This window comes from Callospermophilus lateralis, chromosome 10 (assembly GCF_048772815.1).
Source record: "Callospermophilus lateralis isolate mCalLat2 chromosome 10, mCalLat2.hap1, whole genome shotgun sequence".
NCBI lineage: Eukaryota > Metazoa > Chordata > Mammalia > Rodentia > Sciuridae > Callospermophilus > Callospermophilus lateralis.
Genome location: NC_135314.1, coordinates 97,091,812 through 97,118,469, shown reverse-complemented (window position 1 = coordinate 97,118,469; position 26,658 = coordinate 97,091,812). Strand labels below are relative to the sequence as shown.

At 32.6% G+C, this 26,658-nt stretch overlaps 1 protein-coding gene across 4 annotated transcripts in view; it reads right to left on the bottom strand.

Moving 5' to 3' along the window:
* Positions 1-818: 818 nt before the first annotated feature.
* Pdcd10 (programmed cell death 10) overlaps positions 819-26,658 on the bottom strand; it is a 43,193-nt gene continuing 17,353 nt past the window's right edge. For all 4 annotated transcript variants that reach the window (XM_076867386.2, XM_076867387.2, XM_076867385.2 and 1 more), the window contains exons 2-8: positions 24,339-24,551; positions 15,966-16,019; positions 13,339-13,456; positions 11,890-12,016; positions 6,464-6,542; positions 6,123-6,205; positions 819-3,122 (exon numbers count right to left, since the gene is read on the bottom strand). In XM_076867386.2, coding sequence (XP_076723501.1) covers positions 3,041-3,122; positions 6,123-6,205; positions 6,464-6,542; positions 11,890-12,016; positions 13,339-13,456; positions 15,966-16,019; positions 24,339-24,434 — 639 coding nt within the window. In that variant the 5' untranslated portion in view covers positions 24,435-24,551 and the 3' untranslated portion in view covers positions 819-3,040. The remainder of the gene's footprint in view (positions 3,123-6,122; positions 6,206-6,463; positions 6,543-11,889; positions 12,017-13,338; positions 13,457-15,965; positions 16,020-24,338; positions 24,552-26,658) is intronic.

Here is a 26,658-nt window from a genome sequence, read left to right as displayed (position 1 = left end):
ATAACAATTACAGTGGAGGGATAAAAGAACCAAAATTTATGAACAGCATTATAACTATCCTTAATCTTGGATAGGATACAGAAAGGGAGGGAACTGCAAACATACATTTTTTACAATGATATTGACAGAAGCAATTTTGTAACTATTTTAGATGTTACAGGGGTGAGCAAGTGAATGTTACTGGAACCAAGGTTTTGAGGAAAAAGATAGAAACACAGAATGGGGAAGGCAAGGAAGCACCCTGAGAGGATGCCTGGGAGTTGGAAGTGTTGGTGTGAACTCATGATTTCTGAAATCATGTTTGTGGTACATAAGCACATCAAAATGTGTCCATGAATATTTGTACATACATCATTTCCTAGTTCCGTTTGCTGTATGGCCTAGAGCATATACTCATTAGTAATGAATACACCTCAGGTCTGGATCCAAGTATCTAATAACTTGCCCTAGGGTTCTATGGAGAAACTGCTGATATAGGTCCCCAATATCTTTTATGTAAGTAGAGAAGGACTCTTGCCAAATCTAAGGCAATTTCAGCACCAAAGTAAGTGCATTAATGACTTATACACCACTGGGGGGAGGGGGAGTGAAAAAATACTAGAAAACTGAATCTATAGCTGTAACAGAGTTTAAGTAGATATAGATGGATGGATGGAAGCATGGATTGGGGGCAGTGCTGCTTTCAGTAGAATGTTGAGTGCTAACTGCAACATGTGGAAGGAATGCTGGAGTTGGAAAATCATCACAGAAACTCCCAAAATGTAATCTAAAGGATCATCAATGGATTTTAAATGCTGGGAGAAAATGTTAATGTAGACTTCTTGTTTCACAGAGACTGTTTATTAATTTCAGGGTAAAAACTAGTAACTATACATCAAAGAAACAGAACTGCACCATGACCAGGTGACCAAGATTCATATCACCAATGAGGAGATAAGATATTGTATGTTCCTAGATGTCATGTCCTGATGACACAGTCACCAAGAAAGTATTCTGACCAAAAATGCACAACTTGGATTTAATCACACGGAAACCCCAAATAAAAAACATTAAAAGAGAAGAACAAGGGGAAAGATAATTTTCTCTTCAAAAACCTGTCAATGCCTTTTAAATCAAAGGCAGCCCAAATGAGGGAAAATTAAGGCAGGGAAAACAAACAAACAAACAAACAAAAACCACGCAAATGATTAAAAAAAAAAAAAAAAAGAAGGTAAAATTCTAACAGTCTAATTTGGGTTAAAGGTATATGGATGTTCTTTGTAATATTCTTCTTTCTGGAAATTTTCTATAAATTGGAAATTATTTCCATAAATAGTTAAAAAAATTATAAAGGACTTACATTAGTTTGCCAGCCACATGTTCTGATTATTAATATATAATCTTAAAAAACTAAACAAAAAAACAAATTCATGTTGTTAAGTATTGGGAAGGAGTATTTTAAACATCCCGAACACCAAAATCTCCAAATAAAGACGTTCTGAAAGTTAGCCCCCTTTCTGGGGGCATAGTTCATGAAAACAGAAGGCCAGAGATGGTCGGCAATAAAAGAGAAAGAGTGCTTATAAAACAAGTGATTTGGGACATGCCTGGTAACTGCCAAGTTCTGTTAAGAAAATAAAACAGGAGGAATGACAGTATTTGATTTATGTAAGAAAAGCATGTTCCAAATAAAACTCTTCTTTCTTCAAGTCTGTTCTGCAAATAATCATTTATTTTTTTTCTAAGAGTGAATGATACTTTATGCCCAAAATAAATAGTAAAATCACCAATTCTATTTGTCTTACTGGCTATGTATCCTTGAAGAAAAATCAAGTAAAATGTTCATAAATTATGATATCTCATCCAATATCTATTGAGGTGTTTGGTTCTTCCCACATATTTCTTGTTTCTATTTAACAAGATGATTTACTTTTATGTGGTCAATGATAATAAGTCTTTAAAAATCCATTTTGAAAAAATGGAGCAAAAAATAACAACTGCATTATAGCAAAAAATTATATTGTCAACAGGAATTTAGTTTAATATCTTTATAAAAGATAAACAAATTCTGATTTTTTCCTTTATTTTATAATTGAAAAATGAAATCACTTAACATGAATACTTAATACATAATTTCCTTAAAACTTCTCTATGGTGAAACAAAATTGTACATATTTAAAGAGTGTATATAATAGTAACACTCAAGACAATTTCAAACCAACTATTGGTATAACTTTAAATTACTATTAATTGTGGCTATTTTTGAAAAAGAGAAGTGCAAAGCTTACTAGGGCCCAGCATACCAGAAATACTTAATTTCTCAGAGTAAAATCTACAATGTTACATGGTTCCAAAAGTGGCATTATAGTGTGAAGACACTATAAACTGCTCTCTTTCTCAGAAGTCTCTTAAAACAGACTGGAAATAATGGAAAAATATTCAGTACCCCCTATGTAATAACAAAAATATTTCTGTTGACTACTTTTTGCCCAAAGTGATTAAGGACAAAAAATAGGAATTCTTGTTGCTTTATTATTTGATAAACTGCCTGTAAGTTCCCATTAGAAGTTCTTTAGATATTATACCAAGTTGTCTTGGTCTTCTGATCATATATATACACACACATATATATATGCATCTTTTTTCAAGTAAAGAAATGTTTAACAGATGTAAACTATTTATTGAATATTTGCCACCAAATATTGTTAAATACATTATCTTGCAGCATATCGCTTTCAAGTTAAAATGTCAGAAACAAACACCAATATTTACAATTCTTTTAAGGAATGTTATATAATGACACATTAAGGCGTAAATTCTTTTGGCTTATAATTCTTAAAAGAATGATAATAGCAAAAGTGATGCAAAATCTTCAGTGTGAGATTATGATTAAGCTACATTTTACAAAAATATGGTGTAAGATGGCAATAATCCCATTCAACATCCTGGATTAGATCCCTTCAGGAGGGACTGATAATTTATACAGTCAAACTTTAAAATTTACAGATAAAGGCAGTTTAATACTGCCACTGAGAAGTACATCTCTTAACATATACAACTTTCAGGCCACAGTTTTGAAGGTCTGAAGTATCAAGTTGGTTTGATGAATTAGTCGGTTGGCACTTATGAACACATTTATTGCCCTGTTTAAAAAGAAAAAGAACATGCATTAATTTTACCCCCCAAATTCACCCTTTCAAAATAGTTATCCTTAATCACATGTATCAGCAGCAACAAAATCATTTGGGAAAATAAAAACGTTAGTAGTGGTTATTAAAAACTTTCATTCTAGTCTGGGATTTAATGGTGTTGTAGCATTTCAAACTATAGGGTCTAGGAATTACTGCCCCCTGGTGGTTCTGGCTGGCAAGAAGGTGTTGGAGGGCTGCTAATGATAGGAGTCAGTCCCTCAATAATCAAGAAAAGTTCATTCACAGGTCAAATAACAAGTCAAATAACTAGCCAAAGGAGGATTCAGATGTGATCTCTTGCTGTGGTTTCAGAGAAGTCAACAAAATCTGGAAAAGTACTATACTCACTCTCAAGGTCTGAAATTCAAAAGAGCCTGATAAATATTTAAGAAAAATTACTTCTAATCTGATTTATACCAACTTTCTCTTCTTTCAAATTACAATTAATACACTTTTGAAATAAAATAAGCACGTGGTTTCAACATCTAGGACCTGACAATGTACAATAATATACTCCTTAAAAATGTTTTATGCTCCACGATATTCTTTTTTTAATATTTATTTTTCAGTTGTAGTTGGACACAATACATTTTGTTTATATATTTATTAAATGTGGTGCTGAGGATCGAACCCAGGACCTTGCAAGTGCTAAGTGAGTGCTCTACCACTGAGCCAAAACCCCAGTCCCCCACCATATTGTCTTAATGGCCCATCATTATGTGAACTGGATCACAAAACTGATGCCCTAGTCCTACAGTGCAGCTTTACTGATTTCTTAGCAAAGTCAAGATTTGTATTTTTATCCCAGACATTTCTCAAAAAAGAAGCAGAAATTGATTAGATCAATCAAAGCAAATTCACCCCTACTATTAAAAAATGACTTAAAAATAGTTTTCCATTTTCAGAAAACAGGTACAAAACTTACAGCATGTTATTCATACATAAAAAAACTGGAATTTAAAGAAGCTGCTCAATTGAAAAAAAGTATCAGCAAGAAGCTGAATAATACATGACACAGTAAATAAATTCAGATTATTGAAAAGTAGGTTCTAGGGGGCTGGGGATGTGGCTCAAGCAGTAGCGTCCTTGCCTGGCATGCGTGCGGCCTGAGTTCGATCCTCAGCACCACATACAAACAAAGATGTTGTGTCCGCCGAGAACTAAAAAATAAAATACTAAAAATTCTCTCTCTCTTAAAAAAAAAAAAAAAGAAAAGTAGGTTCTAAATTTCTACCTTTCAATGTGCTTATTCCGTAATTCTTATTAACTAATTAGAATAAGAAATAATGATGCCATTGTGAAAATTAATCTTTTAATGTTTTTGGTTATTTGAACTTTGCATAGGAGATGAAAGAAAAAGATAAGTTTATTTTCAGATTAAATCTAGTTTACAAAATGAAGTCATTAAGAAGCATTTCCTGGGGCTGGGGTTGTGGCTCAACAGTAGAGCGCTCGCCTAGCCATATGGAGGCCCTGGGTTCGATCTTCAGCACCACATAAAAATAAAAATAAAATAGAGGTATTGTGTCCAACTACAACTAAATAAACAAAATATATATTTTTTAAAAAGGAGCATTTCTCAGAATTATGGAATAAAATCCATATAAGTAAAATCACTAATATAATATATTGTATAAGATAAGTGTAAATATTTCAACCTGTTTGAACTGTTAAAACTGATTGAAAATTAGAATTACAGTGCATTTCCTTATTTTAAAATATTACTACAACAATATCATAATGGTCTGGTACGTACATAGGGATCTTAAAGCTCCAATGAATCAAAAAGAATAGGTGTTTGAGACCTTAAACATTGTTAGAAAATAGGCTTGTTCACAAAACTCCTATCCATATGAAAGAAAGCTACAGAAAACATGTCTTGCCCTCTGCACCAGTTTATACATTATATGTAAATATGTGTATATGTGTAAAAACACAAAAACTTCTAGGTTTTCTATAGTTCTCTACGATCAATCCAATGTAAACTTAAAAACCATTCCAAATTTACATGTACATCTTACATAAAAGAATGATACCATAAAATCCAATGTAAGCCTCCTTTCCAGGACTGGATCTTAACCCTTGTGGTGTTTTTTTTTTTTTAGCTACAGATGGACACAATACCTTTATTCTATTTATTTATATAAATATTTTTGTGGTGCTAGGGATCAAACCCAGTGCCTCAGACATGCTAGGCAAGCACTCTACCACTGAGCTACAACCCCAACCCCCTTGAGGTGTTCTAAAATCACCTGGAATGTTCTCTCACCAAATATCAAGACCCTGGACCCACACTGGGATAAATGAATCAGACTTTCTGGAGTCCAGGAAATGGGATTTTAAAAAAATGGATCCCAAGTGATTCTAAAATGCAAACAGGATAGCATACTGAATCTCCAGGAGCTTCATTATCACCTGAAAACTTCTTAGAAATGCAAATTCTTGTCCCCCACCCCCACAAAAGATCTACAAAATCAGAACTACTGAAGTTTTGGAACCATTGCTTCAGGAGTTGGTAAAAATGCTTTTATATTTCTAAAGGGTTAAAGATAAAAACAAAAGAATTACATTATGTGATAGGTGAAAATCACACAAAATTAAATTTCAGTGTCTATAAACATTTATTAGAATACAGCTATATCTACTAGTTATATTACCTATGGCTGCTTTTGTGTCACAACAGCAGAGGTGAGATGGGCAGTTGCCACAGACTCAGAATCTAAAATATTCACTATCTGACCCTTTCCTGAAAAATTCTAACAACTCCTGCTATGGACTACATTAATAGCTGGGTTAGCAGCCATTCATTCTCTAATAATCTCTGCCTTTGTCACTAACTGCTCTGAGTATTACCAATATTTTAATAAAAGGGCTTAATTTACATGGTTTTAATATTATATAAACAACATTATCTATTCAATTTTAAAAGAAAAGGAAAACAACATTACTTACTTGCCATCTTTAAAATATGTTTTCAGAGTATCACTGAAACTTTTCGAGTACTTTACAAATTCTTTCTTTTGGTGTTCAAGTGCCTACATTATGAATAGCAAGAAAAAATAATAAATAACAAAGTCAAAGATTAGAGTTTACACAGAATATGGCATATATGTTTCAGAGCATCATTTTTAGCAATATCTATTTAGACACATGTAACAGCATATTTAAATTGAGTACAAACCTAATGGTTAATAACATAATTTTCAATAATCAAATCCTCTTACTATTTAATTCAATAATATAACCAAGTGTAAACAATATTTCGGGTGGCAAGGAGCAAGGTTTCTACTTACCCTGCGGTTCTGGTATTGATATTTCTTGAAGACATTATTCACTGTATCAAGAAGTTCTTTTATTGCACTAGCTATATCCCTGTTAAGAAAGGAAAGAATCTTCAAAATCAACTATATTTGAAGCAAAATGTGCATGCACGTGTAACTACTAACAGCAGACTCAGGATTATCATAGGTATACTTTACCATGGGCCAATGTTTGATTAGCTGGTTAGAGTGGGAGTTTAGTCTCAACAATTTTTCTAAGACTCTAATTGTCTTCCTAAATCAACACAATTTCATTATCACTTATCAATTTTAAAAGAAAGTATTCCTATCCCTATGTCTTTCTTTATCAATTTTTGATTTACTTTCCAAATGCCAATGTATTGAATTAATGAATTCACATATAATAAATTCAAGCTACCATACTCTACACTTCGGTTATTTTATAAATGATTTTATAAAATTTTACATTTCATGTAACTAATTTCTTCATTAACCAACATTTCACCTTATATACTATTTTTTTTTTTTTTTTTTTTTTTTGTGGTGCTAAGGTTTGAACCCATGGCCTTGCACGCATGCAAGGGAAACACTCCACCAACTGAGCTATATCCCCAGCCCACCAAGATCAGTTTTAATGTTTTAACACTTCTTCAGTGGGCACCTGTAATCCCAGTGGCTCTGGAGGCTGAGACAGGAGGATCACAAGTTCAAAGCCAGCTTCAGCAATTTAGTGAGGTCCTGAGCAACTCAGTGAGACCCTGTCTCTAAATAAAATACAAAATAGGGCTGGGGATGTGGCTCAGTGGTCAAGTGCCCCAGTACAAAACAAAACAAACAAACAAAAAAAGCACTTCCTCCTGAGAGGTGAGTAAACATTACCAGGCCTCTTCTCTCCTAATGACATTTTAACTTCCACCTACCAACTAAATATCTTTCAAACCTTGCTATTTCTTTTGGAAAATATACTTAAAGTAATGGGAGAGACAAGATCCAAATACCCTACCTTAACTTTTCCAGCAATCATCCTTTGACTATACATGCATCATCATATTCCTACTCTTTGTGAGAGAAAAGAGATCAATAACTCTCATTTGAATTGATTATCCTTCCTTCCTAACCACGTAACATTTTCTGAACCATTCTTGTCTTTTATATCTATGCCTTTTTCAATTTCCACATTCTAACTTCATAGCAATTTTTTTTTCTGTCAATCTGAACTCTACATAACTGCATTCTCAAAAAGTCTCACATTCTCTAAGGGTGGTCTTCTATTTTTTACATCCATTCTCTTAGCTGTTAAAGATTTTGCTGTTCAAATGTAACATGAACTTGAAGAAATGAATTAAGACATAGATGCATACCATATAAAACAATAAATATTACTAATTTTTTAATCACATGTCATTTTTCAGTTATTCATACCTAAAAAAAGCAAATCTCAGCTTCACTCTTTGGGGGAAGAAAAAAATGGTCAGTGTCCAGGATTTTGTGAGCATGTGCATGTTTGTTAGCATAGTTTTCAGTAAATAAGCATGTGGAAATTAAAATAATTATAGGCATATAGAATGTGTATTTATTTAATAAAAGCATTTTAAGCTATTATAAAATAGTTAAATTTTTAAATAAATACTTATTCATCCTGTATGTCAAACATTGCTATTAGGTAAAAACATTAAAACATTACATATTCAAATAGGACAATGAATATCACATAGAAATGCCATCTATTCACTTTTTTTTGGTCTACAGTTCAGTAACAGCACTTTGCCAAGGGCCAATGTTTGACTATATATAACAGCTCTTTTCATTTTCAACTAAATTTGATCTTTCTACATTGCTGTGATGTACAAAAATCCATCACTATTTAATAAAATGGTGCCATATGACCATCTTATTTTCCAAGAAAAACTACAATATCCAGAAATAATAAATGTTAAATCTACTCAGAGAGCAAGGTTCATCAAATTCACAATGCAGCTATCTAGGAATAAAATATGTAGTGATAAGAATTTACATAAAATCCCATTGTGTATTATATTTAATGGTCTGCAAAAAAAGGATCATAAAAATATGCTTCCAGGGTCGATCTATAAGACGAACGTATTCTTTCTCTATATAGGATATAGGTCGAAAGAGTGGTTCTGAAATAGGGTACTTAACATATGGGAGGAAAGGGAAAAGAAAAGGCAGGGAGAGAAGGGGGAGATTTGCTAGACCCCACCTTACATCTGCTTTTAAGAATTTGGAATCTGAAAAATAAAGAAAAAAATGAAATAAAAACCAAAAAATTAAAAAGAAATTATTCATATATATGTGTTTTATATGGGAGAATCTGTCTCTACTTTTAAAACAGGGGAAGGAAAGTCACTTACCAAAAAATAAAACTTAAAAAAAAAAAAAAAACAAAACCCTGCTAGGTGACTGCTAGTAAACCACGTCCGAAAATTATTGTTTGGGACAAGGAGCTAACAAGATTTGATGCCTTATTGGCACAGAACTTTCATAAAGGACTCTATTGGCAACCCAGGTAGTATACACCTATAATCTAAAGTTGGGAGCTGAGGCTGGGAAACTGTGTTCAAAGTCAGAACAAAGCACTAAGCAGTTCAGCAAGACTCTGTCTCAAAATAAAATGTAAAAAAGGACTGGGGATATGATTCAGTGGTTAAGAATACCTGGATTCAATCCCTGGTATCGAAAAAAAAGAAAAAAAATTCTATTGACCAAGTCTGTTTATCTTTAAGCTTGGCCTTCAACTTGGATATCAGGCAAGACACTGCTAATGGCTTACCAAATGCTGAAAAATGTGCTCTATAAACAATCTAAAATAATTTATGTCAAATAATATGTTTCCTTATGTACACAGAAAATAATTTTTGTTTATGACGCCAAGGCTTGTTTTAGGGAAGCAAATCATATTAGTAATTACCTGAGAGTTTGTTTCCTACATGAGAAAACACCAGCACAGAAAAATACTTAAGATGATACAGAACTGGAGTAAAATAAAACTATCCTATAATGATGTAGTTTGGAGCAGATGGATTCTGTGATGAGGGACAGATAGTATAAGTGAAACGAGAAGAAATTTAGCAATTTGCAGCTATTTAGTAGTAGGGCAACTTTTGGGAAACATATACACTTTCTGAAAGACAACAAGTATCAGATGAAATGTAACATAATTTATAAAAAACAAATGGAAGCCAGCATGGTTGCATGTGCCTGTAATCCCATCAGCTGGAGAGGCTGAGGCAGGAGGATCATGATTCAAAGACAGCCTCAGAAACTGACTCAGGCCCTAAATAACTCAGGGAGACCCTGTCTCTCATAAAATACAAAAAGAGGCTGAGGATGTAGCTCAGTGGTTAAGTGCCCCTGGGTTCAATTGCTAGCACACTCCTCCCCCCCCAAAAAACATGGAAAAGTAAATCATGCCACCCCAATCCAAATGATATATGTTTATACCAACACCCTGAAGGAAGAAACCCCAGTACTAGACAACTCTAGAAAAAATACTCTGAAGCCATTGTGAAACTGATGGAATATACACACATAGACCACAAAGAGTAAACAAATGAATGCATGTTTTTTTGATCTAGTAAATCATCAAGTTTCAACTAGTAAACTATTAATTGAAATGCATCAGACTTGAAATCTACAGCTGTGTACAGTGATGAATGTCAGTAATCCCAGAGGCTTAGGAGGGTGAGGCAGGAGGATGACAAGTTTAAAGCTAGCCTCAGCAACTTAAAGAGACCCTGTTTCAATGGGGGGAGTGGGGGAGGTCTGGGGATATGGCTCAGTGGTTAAAGTGCCCCTGAATTCAATTTCTGGTACCCCAAAACAAATCTACAAATTAATTCTATAAAATATCTGCATAAGTTCAAATGTAGTCAAACAGAGGCATTGATTAATCAAAAGAAGTTTGAAAATATTTGCCAGATCATTTTTTTTCCTCATCAACTTTGGGAATTTTTTGTTTTGTTTTGTGTGTGGTGCTGGATATCACTCAGTCTGATCCACATGCTAGGCAAGCACTCTACCACTGAGTTTCAAATACAGAACAGGGGGTAAAATAAAACTATCCTTTTTTTATACAATGCTAGCACATGCTGTGATTAGATACTAGAGTATATACTATATAAGACTTTATGTACATGATTTCTTTCAGTTCTCACAAATACCACCCTCATTTTAAGAGGTGGAAATAAAAATGACAGAAGATAAGCAACTTATAAGTAAAAGCACAGAACCACGTGTTGGAGGAATGGAGACTTAAACCTAAGTCTGTTAATACATTAAAAAAAAAAAAAAAGCACACTTACTAGTTGTCAGAAATCATTTTACTATTTGAATACAACCTATAGCATCACCTTTAATGCGTGGTATACCAGTTCTCTGACACATGCTTAATGAAAAATGTTGCTAAGATAAATGGTTGAGTAGGATAAATACCTTGAATATGAAAATAAAATATTTTAAAGATAAAATAGTAATTGCACAATGTGTTGTGCTTGAATGATGCAACATTTTTTATTCTGGTGGGATTTTATCCACTATTAGTCCAACAATTAACAGTGGAAATGACATGTATCAAAATGTACCAGAATATATCACATTGATACAAATAATTAGATCTTAGCAATCTGTGCTATTCATACATAGCTGAGTTTAACACTTAGAAATAACATACATATTCAAAAACATACCAGGGCAAACTATTCTTCCTAAAATGATTAGGAAATAAATTTACATTGCCATTACTCTTAATTCAGTTATGCTACCTACACTCTAGAAGATAGAGTGTCTTCTAGATAGATCTGAAGCAAAATCTGATGAAAATGTTATTTTAAATGTCAAACCTTCATAGATACGTAGCATGGCTTATCACTAAAGATACAATTATTTTTAAAAAAGTGCCTAGGTCTGAGCGCATTTGTGTTATAATTACCCTTCTTGCTGCTGTTCTGCAGTCAGCCTGCACTATAGTCCCCTGGTAGATTTTATTTTACTTAACTTGTATACTACCAGCAAGAATTTGGAGGTTCATATTTTGGTCAATATGATTCTATTAGTGTTCATGACATGCCACAAAACAATAAAAATCATTAACAAAATTGGTATCTTATTACTATTCTTTCAATTTATCTAATTTCTCTATTCATTTTAATCTGACATTTATACTTTCCCTCTAGTTATACAGTTCAAATTACACTGTTGTGCCCATTTTAGTCACTGTTGTTTTTAAATTAAACCTTCTGAAAATATTAAACTCTTAGGCCAGTTTTGAAATAAACAAAAACGCAACATTTACAATTTTCAAATTTCATTTTAAATTAATATTTCAACTTAATATCATGTTAAAATTAAAAAAAAAATCTAGAATATACAGTTCCTTTGAAATGCTATTAAGGGAAGAACCAAAACAAAAAATCACTTACTTGATTGTCTGCAGAAACCTCACTCTGTCATTGATCTCATCTGGGATCTTACTGAGAATCTGTTTAAGTGCTCGTGCCTTTTCATTTAGGTCCTGGAATTCTGGCTCTGGTCGTTCAATCATATACTCTGATAGGACAAGCACAAAATAAAAGACATCATGCAACTAATTCCCTGACAAATTCAGGTCAAAGAATTCCCAATTATGGTCAAACGGAGTGGGGGAAGAGAAAGGTCAGATAGTTAGAAAAGACAAGGTTGCAAAGAAGATTCATTAGAGTTTAATTTAGTCCAGAAATAACAGTAGGGTTTCCACTTTGTAAAAAAAATTAGAGGATGAAAAATTAAGCATTCCCAAGTTAGGGTAAACAGAAATACCTTAAAGTGTTCAGAAAAAAAACAAAACAAAACAAATTAATGGGAAAGTTGAGTTTAATAATTTTAAACACCCATACTAAAAATAATTACAGTTCATTATGTCAAATCCCCAAAACCTACTAAAATTTTCAACATATTCTTGAAATCTCACTGAAAAACACAATACCACAAATCCAACACAAGGGCTGGGGTCACAGAATAGGAATTTTGAAAAGAGGTTCAACCAGTCTTTGGCAGAGGGGAAATAAGCCTATCACCAGGTTCACTGTAGATGTGGAAGCAATGCAACTCTATCAATTCAATCTAATATAGGCTGCAAATGCTTGTCTAAACAATGATGAAAGTTTTACAAAAAAATCACAGAATCAGTTAAAACATTTGTTTTCTCTTAACGAACATGAAAAATTATACCTTTTTATTTTATAAATTACTGAGAAAATGGCTACTAATATTAAATAAAACCCATTTCTAATTGTTATTTTTTTTAATATTTACTTTTTAGTTGTAGTTGGTCACAGAACCTTTACTTATTTATTTTTATGTGGTGCTGAGGATTGAACCCAGGGCCACGCATGTGCTAGGTGAGCACTTACCGCTGAGTCACAACCCCAGCCCTCTAATTATTTTTTAAAAGCAAAAAACAAAACTACCAAAAAAAAAAAAAAAAAAAGAAAGAGAAAAGAAGTCCCAAATATTTGCTTGAAAAAAGAAATGCCGTACTAAAAGTTTAAAATGACAAACAAAATGCTCATCACTTTCAAACTCAATACAAAATAAAGTAACCATCCCACAGAGCTTATAGTGAAACTGGAACTTGCTATATATTTTACTAATGGGGAAAAAATTAAAGCATGCATTAATAGCAAATACTGATTCATATCATTAAATTTTACAAATGTTAGATAAAAACAAAGAAGAGCTACTTTTCTATTTTATATAGATTGCTTCTACTATCATTACAATAAGAAGAGTAAAGGGAGAGGAGGGAAGGAAGAACCTTTTGTCAAGTGACAATGATCTGGAGAAGTACTTTCAACAACTACAAAACTGAACAAGGCTCTTCTTTCTGATACCTTCTACATCATCAGCTGCCATTCGAAGAAGGGACTCCGTGAAATTAACTTCTACACTTTTTTTCTCTAAAATTTTCATAATGATATCTTGTGTGAGACCTGGATTTTCTTTTTCAGCCTATAAGAAAAAAATGCCAGTTTTGAAACAGAGACATGGAAACAGCATTTTAAAGTTCACTGCTGAGAATTTGTTGGGAATGTTGTAGACAGATTACATATAAAACCGGAAGTCTTTGTGAAGCAAGTATGCTTTGTTAGAGCTTGTGTATTAGTAACTTTTACTATATCCAAAGTTCCCAGTTTCCATTTGAACATAAACTATTTAATATTTAATTATCCATTATACTCTCTCACAATAAGAAACAACAATCATATATATTATGGTAATCCATAAAATTACTCTTTTAAAATACACGGAGGATTTTTAGTTTAACATTGCAACTTGAGGATCAAACAGTAACTCATTTCACTGGTATTGGGCAAATCCTTTGCATTTACATTTTAAAATATGTCAGGAAAACCAAAAATAAAACAAAAACTAGAATTTCTTCTATAGTTTTTTTTGAAGCTATATAATTTTCCATATAATAATTTTAATATCCTGTTAATTTCTGTGGCATAAATATTCACTAGCTTTCAGAACACCATCTACTATCTTTTGGTTTATTGCACTAGTGAATTTGCATTGGTTCTGTTACCTAGACTCCCTAAGAATTAATATCTTCTAGCCATATGAAGACTGAACATAGAGAGTTCTGAGTTTAGGGGGCTAATTTTCAAATTTTTGTTTTTCCTAGTAATCTGGGCACATTTATTTAATTTTTTTTAAAAAAAATCATATTCAAAGTTTGTTTCCTTTAGGATGCCTGCCAATTTAAATCCTTATTGTTGATGATTTTTTTACCCTAATATTGAACAGCAAATAGAAATACAATTTATGATCCTAATCAGATGGCAATCTTTTTGCTTCCTTATGTGTCAAGTACACTTAACCTCTGCCTCTTCAATTTCACTCTGATATCACTGCAGTTACAGTTTTCTTCTGTTCCTATTGCTCTTTCCATTATAACATCTTGTTTCTTATTAGATCTCAAATATCAAAAACTGAAAGGTCGTGGAATGAAATGGGAAAAGAGAATATATACATTTATCTCAATCCTACTATCATTTCAACTGCTGTCTAACACTATTCACTTTGATATATTAATAACAATAAAGTGTGTCCAAATGAATTTCATTTCTTTTATAGCTTATGTTGGTTTTTCTGCCATGGATATATTTAAGATAGAAACAAACAAACAAAAAGTTGCCTTTAAAAGAAAAGTTATCCAAATATGGCTTAAGATATGTTATTACAGGATTAACTTTGTGAAGTGTGAAAAAATTACATTTAATGCAGTATTTGGTAGCAGTGCTTTACCTTCCCTCTCAAACATTATTAAATCTACCTCCATGATAATTAACTTGTGTGGTGAGGCAGGGGAACTTCTCAATGTGCTTCAGGAAATGTCAGCAGAAAAATTATATTAAGGAATAAAAGAATTAAATGCAGTATGTCTGAACACAAAAGTTTTAAAGACTAAATTGATTTGCCTTCCCCCACTCAATGGCAAATCTGGAGCATTACAAGTCTTACAGAGGTCTTTAACTTTCTGAGTTTACAATGCCATTAATGTCAAAAGACATATCTGATTATACTGTTTATTAAGTAGTTAGGTTCAAATAACATAATAAATACTATGTCCTAAGCACTTACTAACCTTAGTAAATAATAGATACACAATGAAAAAAAGGTATTTACTTTATTCCTGAATACTTATATTAATAAGATGTTGCATGTATCAGGCACTAAGCAATTTCTCAGAAACTAGATTCAGATTGAACCTGCAACCTCCATTTCCTCTATTACATAGATTATTTTGTGGTGCTTACTTTTTATCTGAGCAGAGACCAACAGTCCACCTTCACAAAGATATTATACCATTTAAAGGAACACAAACCAATGTAATAATATGTTGAAATTGACAACTACTTTAAGATATAGTTCAGGCAGTATCAAAAAGATGTTGAATATCACATTTTGCTTTCAAAAAAATATTTCATGGCACCTTTCTGAATTTGCTGTGAGGTCCCAGGATGCCTGGGCACATAGTTTGGCAATAATAATGTGTCTTCTTGCTAAAGTCCTATTTAAGCAAACTGCTTCTCAGTTTAAAAACTTAAATTTACAGAATGACTCTGATTGACAAACAAGTAGATCTACTCTTAAATCAGAGATGATCTACCTGCATTTGCAAGTTTCTCCTCAGAATTCAATCTTGAACTCCAAGGGTATCCAATCTTTAATAAAGAAGCCAGTATGTGAGACAAATATACTAAAAGGAAAAATGTACACTCTTATGGCTCAGTGATTCTCAATCTGAGAGATAGGACAACCTATAAAGAGCCCAGAGGGTATGAGGGTAGGTGATAAAGTAAAATATATATCTTACAGCATCTGCTCTAGTCCACCCCGTGGATGCCTAAAAAGTTTTTCTCTAAAAGCAAATAAACTGACAACTATCAAATAGTATTTAGACTTACACATATTTAACATATATTTTAATCATGAATTATTTATATCTTACCTTAATGAAAGCAGCTCTCAGTGTCTGAGCTGCAGACAAATTTACTCTTTCTAGCTGCAATAAAAATTTTAAATCATTATTAGTATCAATTTCTTGGGAAAAGCACATTTCTGATATTCCATTCTCTTATAATCATATCACTATATCCATTGTTCAATTAACAAAAGCATCTGTTAATGATTATAAATCATTTTAATCCTTCAAATAGGTTATCTAAAATTTTCATCAAAAACCTTTGAAAAATTATGTTTTTAGTTATTTCTTTTTAAGTACAAAATGCAAAGTAACAATAACAGTCAGTCCTTATAGAAAAAAATTAACAAATTTACTTTAATTACTGAAAACATGGAGGCGTAAGGGTGAACTCTTAATGCTGCATTGCCACAGCTGTAGTCTTGCTAGGCAAATATATTCCAATGTGTCTATGTGTGATGAATGTAAAATGACCAATAAATGGAAAACATTCTATTTACTACCTTATTTCTTTTTAGTTATTTTTCAACCCCTCAACCAGAGATTAAATGGATATTCTCATTTTATTGATTAGCAAGTAGTGATAAGGAAAGATCTATTTGATACTCAGAAGATCGAATGGTATGGATTTCAAAGAGTCTTACCACCTATATTCTACTGTACCAGTATTAAGAAATGATCATCTAAAATAGTAATTAAACTTTCCTATGAACATATGTGAACATACCACAGTGAATATCACCTTTATATATTTTCATAATGTACTAATTTAAAAAGAAAAACTATAAACAAATAAAGATGAGTAGGGTAGAGGAAAGGGAATGGGGAGGGAGGCAGGCAGGGAAAGGGGAAATAAAGGGAACTGAATTGGAGCAAATTATATTCTAGGATTGTGTAATTATGTCAAAATGAGCCCCAGTATTTTATTTATTTATATATATACATATACACACACACACAACTATATATAATGAACTAATGAAGTTCAATTCAAACAGCATTAATTTTATGTCAAATGTATAGTTTTATTAATTATGAAAGATAAATGTCCTTATTACATACATCACATTATATATTAAATAAGTTGATAATTATTAAATAATAGTATAATATTGATATTATTTCATTTTCCAGTGAACCAAAGAAGGCACAGAATTTCATAAAAATACTCTTCTGTTGAAGAGTTAATTGCCAAGCTTAAAAAAACTAACTTCAGTTAAATTCAGAATTTGTTAGTCCCTAAGATTGGGTTAATTAATATAACCCAACTGCATATATTTTTTATTTGGGACAATATTAAATGATGGAAAACAATTTAATCTTTATAGATTTTAATGCAGGTGAATATTTCTACAAAATCTTCAAGAATGTCATATTATGTAATAAATAATTCTTCCAATCCCATAGGTCAATGAAAGTATGTTTTCTTTTATAAATGACATATCAAAATAAACAAATCACATCTATCTATATCCACATGTAGGGGATTAAGTACTTTATATCAATTTATTTTCTAAATAAAACAGAATGCCATGAATCCAATCTGCCTACAAATTATTTACCTTAAGTGTTAAGCAAAATCTCCCAAATAAGTAATTTGTTTCTCAAAAAAAAAAAAAAAAAAAAAAAAAAAGAGCCATTTAACTTAGTACTAACTTGGCTTCTACAAAGCTTATAAAATCTAATATTGTCATAAGTATGTAAAAGGGAAGATAGTAGGGACCTAGTAAGCAAATATAGAAAAAGAATTTATCATAAAAGTAGTTTATATAATTAGCAAAGTATGTTTCCAAAAATGAAATAGCTTTTCTACTTCCATACAATTCAGGTAATTATAATGAATAATACTTAAGTAATTAAAATAACAATACAGTTGAGCAGACTATAAGTTGTTGTGCAAGGGAAGGTAGGGGCGGCAGACAGGATGAATGTTTCCCTCCTGATTAAAAACCAATTTCCTTATTTGGGTTTACACCACAGTGACCTCTTTCAGCAAGTCAAAGGTCTGAGTCAGACATGTGCCTTCAAGTATCAGCAACATTAACTCATTCTCTATTGCCATAACTGGTATATGAAAGGATCAAGGAAGTAAAAGGTCCAGAAAAGCTAGAGAAGACCTAGTAAAATTATCCAAAATAGAAATCAACATCTCCAGATTTCTAGTTTACATATTTATCTTACAAAAAAAAGGGAAGTCATAGGAAAGTCAGACATACTTTACTAGATCATTAGTCTGAGCTGTGAAATACCTCAGCAGAACTCTCCTGGGAGTCATTCTGGGGTATACTATACACCTACATGCTTTGCAATAAATTCAACAGGCTTTTTGACTCCATGTCAAAGGGCAGTACCAGGCACACACCTATCATTTGAACTGAAGTAATATTAATCCATAAATTTATCTAAACTGTTCTTAAATCTATAATTTCAGCCCATAAAACTTACGTACCAAAATATGTTAACTCCTTTATTAAAAAGTGCTTTTCTTTTAACTATCTCACTTGTGATATGATTTAACCAAAATATTTCATTTCATCTTACCAGTGCCTCTCTTGATGGTAGTAAGTTTTGATAATATTCTAGTAAGAGTTACCATTTATTAAATACCTATTTTGGATTTTTCTAGTGTATCTTCCTATAGAGTATCTATATTTTCACAATAAATTAAGTTACAGATATTAGCATATTTATCCATCTTCTAGAGACAAAATTCAGTTTGTATTAATTTTTAAATGTTAAACATCTAATAGAGATGATATTCATATGAGATCTGTCTAGCTACAAAATCTGCACAAGTCACTACTGCTACCTGACTCCTCTTACTCACACTTTCCAGAATGAAGTTTATCTTATCATCAACTCTGTAACTCTGTTCTATAAGAACTAGCACACACTTCAATTTCTATCATGTATAAGAAGTTAATGAGATAGCAAGAAATATGCCACTGTCCTTTACCTCCAGAGAGCAATTTAGGTAAGTAGTTACATAAAAAGCTGTGGGATGATCAGCTGAAGTTGAAAGGAAAGTCTTTATAAAGATGGCATTTGAACTGACTAAAGTGGCCTGGTCTCTTAAAATCATCTTTTTTAGAAGATCTCCCACTTAGGGATTTCTTCAGGTAACATATGAGGATGTGAAGATTTTTACTGAAGTCTAGAACAGCAAAAAATTTCCATTTTTTTTCAATATTTCCACTGAGTCCAACATTTTGTAAGCTGTTGGAATAATCATCTTTGAATATTTACAGAACCCAAGTTTATTTACAGAATCCTAACTTATGTTGGCACATATTTTGGGTCCAATGGAGGAGGAACATTACAACTGCATCTTGCATTAATGGATATCTGAACAGAGAAAGGCACTCCTTGGGCCTCAGTCATACAGAACTTCCATATAAAAGAATGAGAAAAAAGGATACATAATACTCCATTTCACCTAAAAGAGAAGAAAAAGTGATTGCTGAAGCACATTTGGAAGAAATGGACAAGTTTGAGAGCTCAACATCAGGTCTTACCTCAATCCTACATTCTGCCTACTCAACCTTCTAAAGCTTAGTCTTGACAGCTTTTGAGAGCACTTAGTATCAACTGCAAACTTGCCAAATTTACACTCTTTGGTGCATTTACAAAAATATTTTAAAAGCTTACCTATAATTTTGATTCTACAGGAAGCTCATTTATTACACTGCTCCTCCTAGAAATATCAATTCACTTCTACACTTTTCCAAAATCAAGCTAGTTTCCTAAAGCCATAATTAAAAAAAAAAAAAAAAAATCCAATTAGCCCTTTGGTGCTCAAGTGTTCAAAAGCCTTGCATAAAATCTTACGCAAGCTATTTTTTTAAAGGTCAAAATAATTAGGTTAATTGGTTCTGAACTGCCTACAAATCTACTTGCTTCCTCAAAATCAGGCAAGATTTGATTTTCCCATGTTGACACTCCTTCCCCTACACACCCGCCCCAAAATTATTGATCCTATTTCTTAAAAGAATTTAAACTGGGCCAACTCGTAAGGTTAAAAACTCCAGGTACAGCTCTTATGATTCAAATTAGAATTGAAGTGAGACAGGTCAAAAAATAAGGATGGCAGAAGAACAGAAACAAAATGCCACAAATATGCAATCAGCTATTTTACTCATATTAAATTCTCCATATGTTTCTAGAAGAATCAGTTACTGGGGTTGCCAAACTATCTAGTAAAAAAGCAGAGCCATCAAATGAGTACAAAAATAATTCCATTAAAATTTTAATTGGCAAGTATACAAAATTGTGCCTGAACATAATAACATAATATTGTCAGAAAACAAATGTGAAAGAATCCTAATACTTACTGTATGCCTGGTAGTATTCTAAGTATGTTATATTATACAACATCAGCACATTTATTTTAAGAGTTATGTCAACTAAGTGTACTACTATTTATGTGGCAGAGCAGTATTTAAAAAAAAAAGTCGGGGGAGGGGGAGAAAAATAAAAAGTAGATAGGTCAAGTTGCAGAAGCATTCCCAGGATTCAGGATTCATCTGCTTACTAGAAAAAATTAGGAGTTCCATATCTGCCAAAAGTTGGCAGAAATAGCTGATTCAGAGGCTTCTGAATGGAATGATATTTATTTTATAAGTATATTTTTGTGTTTTATTAATAAACATTAAACCTTTGGTAATCTAACACTCATATATTTTTTTTAAATGTGACATGTATTGCTTCAGATATTGCATTTCTTCTCAGAATAATAATTACAAAAGGTCATAGGAAAAGGAGACACATAGTTTATTGTTTCCTGGAATGAAGAAGTGAGTGGCATTTCTTTCCTCCTCCATATACAAAGAAGTGGTACGGAATGAAACAGTTACATGAGAACCTGATCTAAAGACTTGGCATGAGATTTTTGGAAACCAACATTATGAAACGAATCATTATCAAATCTTTATGCTATAAGGAGATCTAATTCACTGTACATTTAGAACACATGCAATACATGTGACAGCAGCTAATCAAACAAGTACAATCCTTTTCCGTTGTCTTAGAATAATTTCATTAACTTCTAAGATTCAAGTTCTCAGAATACCATCAATAACTTTGACTTGTAAACAGAGTAATAGTACTAAAATTTCCCCCAGATGTTAGTATATCCCAGTATATAATCTTTTAAAAGATGATTTTCTTGACTACTACTGTAGCTATTATGTATCAAAATGTTAAGGTGAGAATGAATAAGCTTTTTCACTCATAATACACTGTGGATAAGATTTAGTGCACCATTTATCTGAGTAAAATATTTATGCTTACTGTGGTACTATTTTCCGGAAGGCTAATTTGAAACCATTTTTATCTTTAAAACTGCATAGTACAGAAAAACAGAGCCACACTAAACTATAATTTCCCCATTAGCAGACTTATAGAAGAATTTATGGTTGAACTACAGTTAAATATTAATGTTTAATTCATTAGGTATCTTATTTTGATATTACATTAACACACTGGAATGCCAGAGAATAATGCTAGTATTGGCTTAAATATACTTTTTTTTTTTTCCCCCAGTACTAGGGATTGAACTCAGAGGCACTCAACCACTGAGTCACATCCCCAGCCCTATTTTGTATTTTATTTAGAGACAAGGTCTCACTGTGTTGCTTAGTGCCTCACTTTTGCTGAGGCTGGCTTTGAACTTAAGATCCTCTTGTCTTAGCCTCCAGAGCTTTGCAATTACAGGTGTACACCACTGTGCCTGGCTGGCTAAAATACTTTTTAACCAAACACTTCACATCTGAAGGCACAATAATTATTTTATTCCATTCTGATAAAAGCCCAAGATTTCAACTCTGTCAAAGAGAAAACCTAGAAAGTACCTTCACGATTTCTAAAACCCCTTAGAGTTTTAAACATGCTTTTTAATAAATTACAGAAATAACTTTTTTAGAAACTTGATACTATTATGTTAGATAAGCATATTCAATTTGTGAATTAGACTATGACAATCTGCTGCGTACCTCTCAGTCTGCCACATTTGACCATTTCATTTTCAAACTTTACTTGCAACAATTTGTTCATGGACCAACTATGAGTAATTTGGCAATGTATTCTAAGCCCAGTAAACCCACATGCTAGCCAATCTCATCTGGAGAAAAATCACTACCTTTATTTATGGAAGAGATTTTACCAGTTCCTTCATAGTCACTTCTTTCAAGTTAATTTCTTTTATAAATCAATCAGAAAAACTTAATCAATATTAATCCCAATGGTTCATTTTATCAGAGCCCCACATTCTATATAACTTGACTTTTTAAGTCACGATTCAAATAGCCATTTTCCATGTGTAGAAAAAAGACCACATAGCTAGAACAAAAGCTTTTTTTCATTTCTCTCCCTTAACTAGATTATTAAACTAAAGCTCTATGATGTAAATTTTTCTCTCCTCAAGGAGAGACTTAAATAGATAAATACAACAATCCTATCAAGTTAGATAAACAGACATGAAAAAATGGGATACAAACCTCTGGAAAGGATTGTGACAATGGTTCTCAGATTATCCAAAAAGTTCAAATTATAATTGTTATCAACACAAGGTTACTTATTAGCTTTCAGTGACTGTCTCCACACCTCATTCCTGATACAAGGATAATGAAGCAATTTATTTGCTTAAATATCTCTGTTCCTTAGTAGATTCTAGAGAACAGGTTATGTTGTGTTCACCTCCAGATTCCAGCAAAATACTTGGAAAATAAATGGCTGGCATGGAGTATTTCCCAAACAGCACTTGTTTCTAAAAATTACTACTTACAATGAATGAATAAAGTATCACAACATCAAAACAGAAGAATTTTTGTTGTGTTGGTAATAGCTGCCATTTATGGACAGAGTGCCTCTGATGCTATCACGGTAGTGCTTTAACAGGTATAAGCTCTTGTGCAGCTAGGTTTGGTCACGATATCAAGTTCTTACAAATGTGATGTACATGGAAGTTTTGAGCAGAACTTTCAAAAGGGCTACTTAAAGGAAGGAGACTCAGCTGGAAGCAGAATGTCACATGATGACACTTGTGCCCCTTCCAGACAACTCTGGACATGATGGATGGAACTTGGGCAGCTAGCTATCCTGCATGCTGAGATCTTGCTAATGGATGGTGAAGCAAAAGATCAGAACTTGAGTTTCTAATCACAATGAGTCATAATACAAGACTTGGACCACTTGCCTCCAGAATCTTTTCTGTAACAGGGAAATAAAAACTTTTCACAGTCCTCATTTTGAATTTTCTTTTATAGTCACAGAACCTGTTACTATTTGGTAAATAATGTTTGGAATTCCAATATGTACATCTGATTTTGCAATTAAACCTGGAGTTTTCTTATTCGAAGTATTTATTTATTACCCTCTATTGCCTCCCCAAGACTTCAGATCATAAAATATATCAACTACACTCTAACCCAGTAATGTGGGAAAATACAGATTTAAAACCCAGAATTTTACTCTAATAAAAATACTTTACAGAGCCAGGGCTACAGATCCATGGGAAAGTGCATGTATGAGAGCCTACATTCATTCCCAAGTATCAAAGAAAACAGATGAAAAATTATGGAAATGGTGAAAATTTCCAGCTGAGCTAGCAACAAGGCTAATCTAGATTTATGAAAGATAATTTGATTAATACCAAAAAAGTATTAAAAAAAAAAAAAGCTGAGCCACTGAGTTTAGAGTCAGATCACCTAGATGTGATTTTTGTCCTAGGTAATTTTAGGAAAATAATTTCATATTTCAGGGTTTCAGTTCACCAGAACACGATTAATTCAATAATATTTTTTAAAACTTTCAGCTCTAAAATTCTCTTATGTATATTATTCTATTAATTTAAAAGAAAACCAAAAATGTATTGATATTAAATCCAAGAAAATTCCTCCAGTAAAAAACAAGCATGTATTTTCCATATACAAATGCAGTGGGATCTTCCAAATATCAATTTTGAATAAGTACTTTATCATCAATGACTTATCAGGATCTCTTGTCCCTGTGCCTGCTATTCTGGCTACCTAAAATGTACTTATATTCAACTGTAATTCTTATTTATCTCTTTCAGACCCTAGCATGTGTCTTTTTCAGTGAGCCCTGTCCCTAATATAGGTCCCACATACCATTTTTTTCCTTAATACATTTTTTTTCTTACTTCATTTCACTTATTATGATTCTTTATTTATATGCTTTATTTATATGATTCTTTATGCTCTCCCACTACAGCACAAGATCTAGAGGGAGGTGGCATATCTGTGTGGTTTTGTTTTTACTACTTTATGGGCCGACACATGCCTAACACATATATGGAGTTCATCTACAGAAGTATTTGTTATATGAAAGAACAAACACGAATGTATGAAAGCAGTGATCACCAGAAAATGTTTACCTACTTACCTCATTGAACACAGGATACATAACTGCGTAGAGGGGCATAGAAACCATAGAAGTGGTCTCAGCTTCATTCTTCATCTCTTCCATTGTCATCCTCATTCAAAAACCAACTGCAGTAGAAAAAGTAATGCTAAAATGCAGAGGAATCTTCATTCACTGCAAATTTCTTCTCTTTTTGTGGGTTATAAAACAGCTGGGCACAAAACATACACAGACCTGGTAAAAGAGAAAAGGAGCAACACAAATTCATTCTGAAGGGAAACAACAAATACTAATAATTTTCTTCTCCAAATTATAGAGCTCACCTCCCACCCACTTTTGGTACTGGGGATTTAACCCAGGGGGTGTTTAACAACTGAGACACATCCCGAGCCCTTTTTATTTTTGAGACAGGGTCTTGTTAAGTTACTAAGGCTGCTTTGAACTTTCAATCCTCCTGCCTCAACCATGCATCTGTATCCCATCTTATAAAAAGCTGATCTGTTACTTGTGAAAGCCATGGTCAGCAAGACATCTCTTTTTTTTCTTGGCAGACTCAAGAACTACCTTTTCCTAAAGCTAACATCCCTAGCAAGGTACTAGTTTACAAAACAGTGATTCAAAAACTGGCTTCACTGGAACACAGTGATTGCTCCATGAAGAACCATGATAAAAATGACATATCTAATTGCATCATATACAGTCTGAGAAAAGGTATCAGCAACATGCACAGTTACAGCATTTATAGGTAATATAAAATTAAAGATGCAAAATATAAAATATGTGATTATATGTAGAGACAACTGAAATAATTAAAAATTAATAAAGAATTAAGTTGTTGAATATCATCATTAAACTTTTTTTGCCAATGGTTAGTTGACTTAATCACCTTAAAATTACAGCAAAAATGTAGTAAACACCAGATTTAAGAAAAATCTTAAAATTGGGAATTTTAGCAGATGTGATCCACTTAGAAAAATATATGTCACTTAGTTTTGCCAGTGGTACTTTTAGAACAACTCTAGGAATCTCTGCCCAAATCTGAAACAAAACTGAGAAAGAAGAAAAACCCAGAAATGCTTGTAGTTTGGAATTAAAATAATGAATTCAACAATAAAAGAAATTTTGCTTTGAAGAGCTGGGAAGGTTATTACTTCTTAAAAGAAAACGATTATTTATTTCTTCTGTTAAACTAAAAAATGATCCTAATTATAAGGTGAAAGAGTAGTAGTAGTAATATACCGACATTAATAAGAATAAACAAGAAATCATTTATTTTGAATAATTTCTACTATTTGTAAAGCGCTTGGCATTCTAAAACATTTTTGCCATGCATTTAAACCTCAGGATTACTGCACAGTAACTATCATTTTAATTTTACAGATGCAAAAGTACACTGAGAGATGACAAATAACTTATTCCAAGGTCACTCAGGCAGAATCCCAAGATTTGAAACCAGCACTGTGAATTTAGATCTAATATTTCACATCACAAAACCAAATCTGAGGCTGGGGATATAGTTCAGTGGCAGGGCACTTAACAAACCAAGTTTGAAGTAAAAATAAAGAACATTCTCTCCACTCAAATGTACTCAAAGTACCCAGGTATTACTCATTTACTTAACAAATATATGTTTAGCACATTCCAGAACATAGTTCTTGGTCATTAAAAATTTATTTGTGCTGGGCAGTTCTAAGACTTAAGCAGTCTGAAAGATGCAATCAAATGCCTAGAGTGCTGTTTCAAAAAGCTGCAACAACCTGTTAAATTTGAGAGCTTAGTGTTTTATCATGTTCCTACTAATGAACAGGAACTTAGCACCTACTGATACCATTTAGTTCTTTTCTAATAGCTGTAAACATGGATAAATTTTTCATATTTTGGAGATGAAATTTGTTCCCTAGCTTTATAAAACAACAAAAAGCCAACTCTGGCGTGTTGGTACAGGCCTGTAATCCCAGCTACTCAGGAGACTGTGGCAGACTGATCACAAGTTCAAAGCCAACCTCAGCAACTCAGCAAGGACCTATGCAACTCAGGGAGACCTTGTCTTTCAGTGGTTAAAGCTCCCCTGGGTTAAATCCCCAGTACCAAAAAAGAGAGAAAAAAAGAAAGCCAACCAGCCAATTCTTATATTTTATTCTACAGGGCAAGAGAAAACCATTATCTAATCCTATAGTTGATTTAAGTAGATGGTTTTGGTCACAGCATGAAGGGGAGAATGGAGGAACAGAAGGTGAAGGCAATGAAAATTTAAGAGACCTAGTACATCAATGTAAGAAATGAATAAGACCAGGACACTGTGCAAGAGCAAGTAGGTAAATACCAATTTTGGTCTTAATGT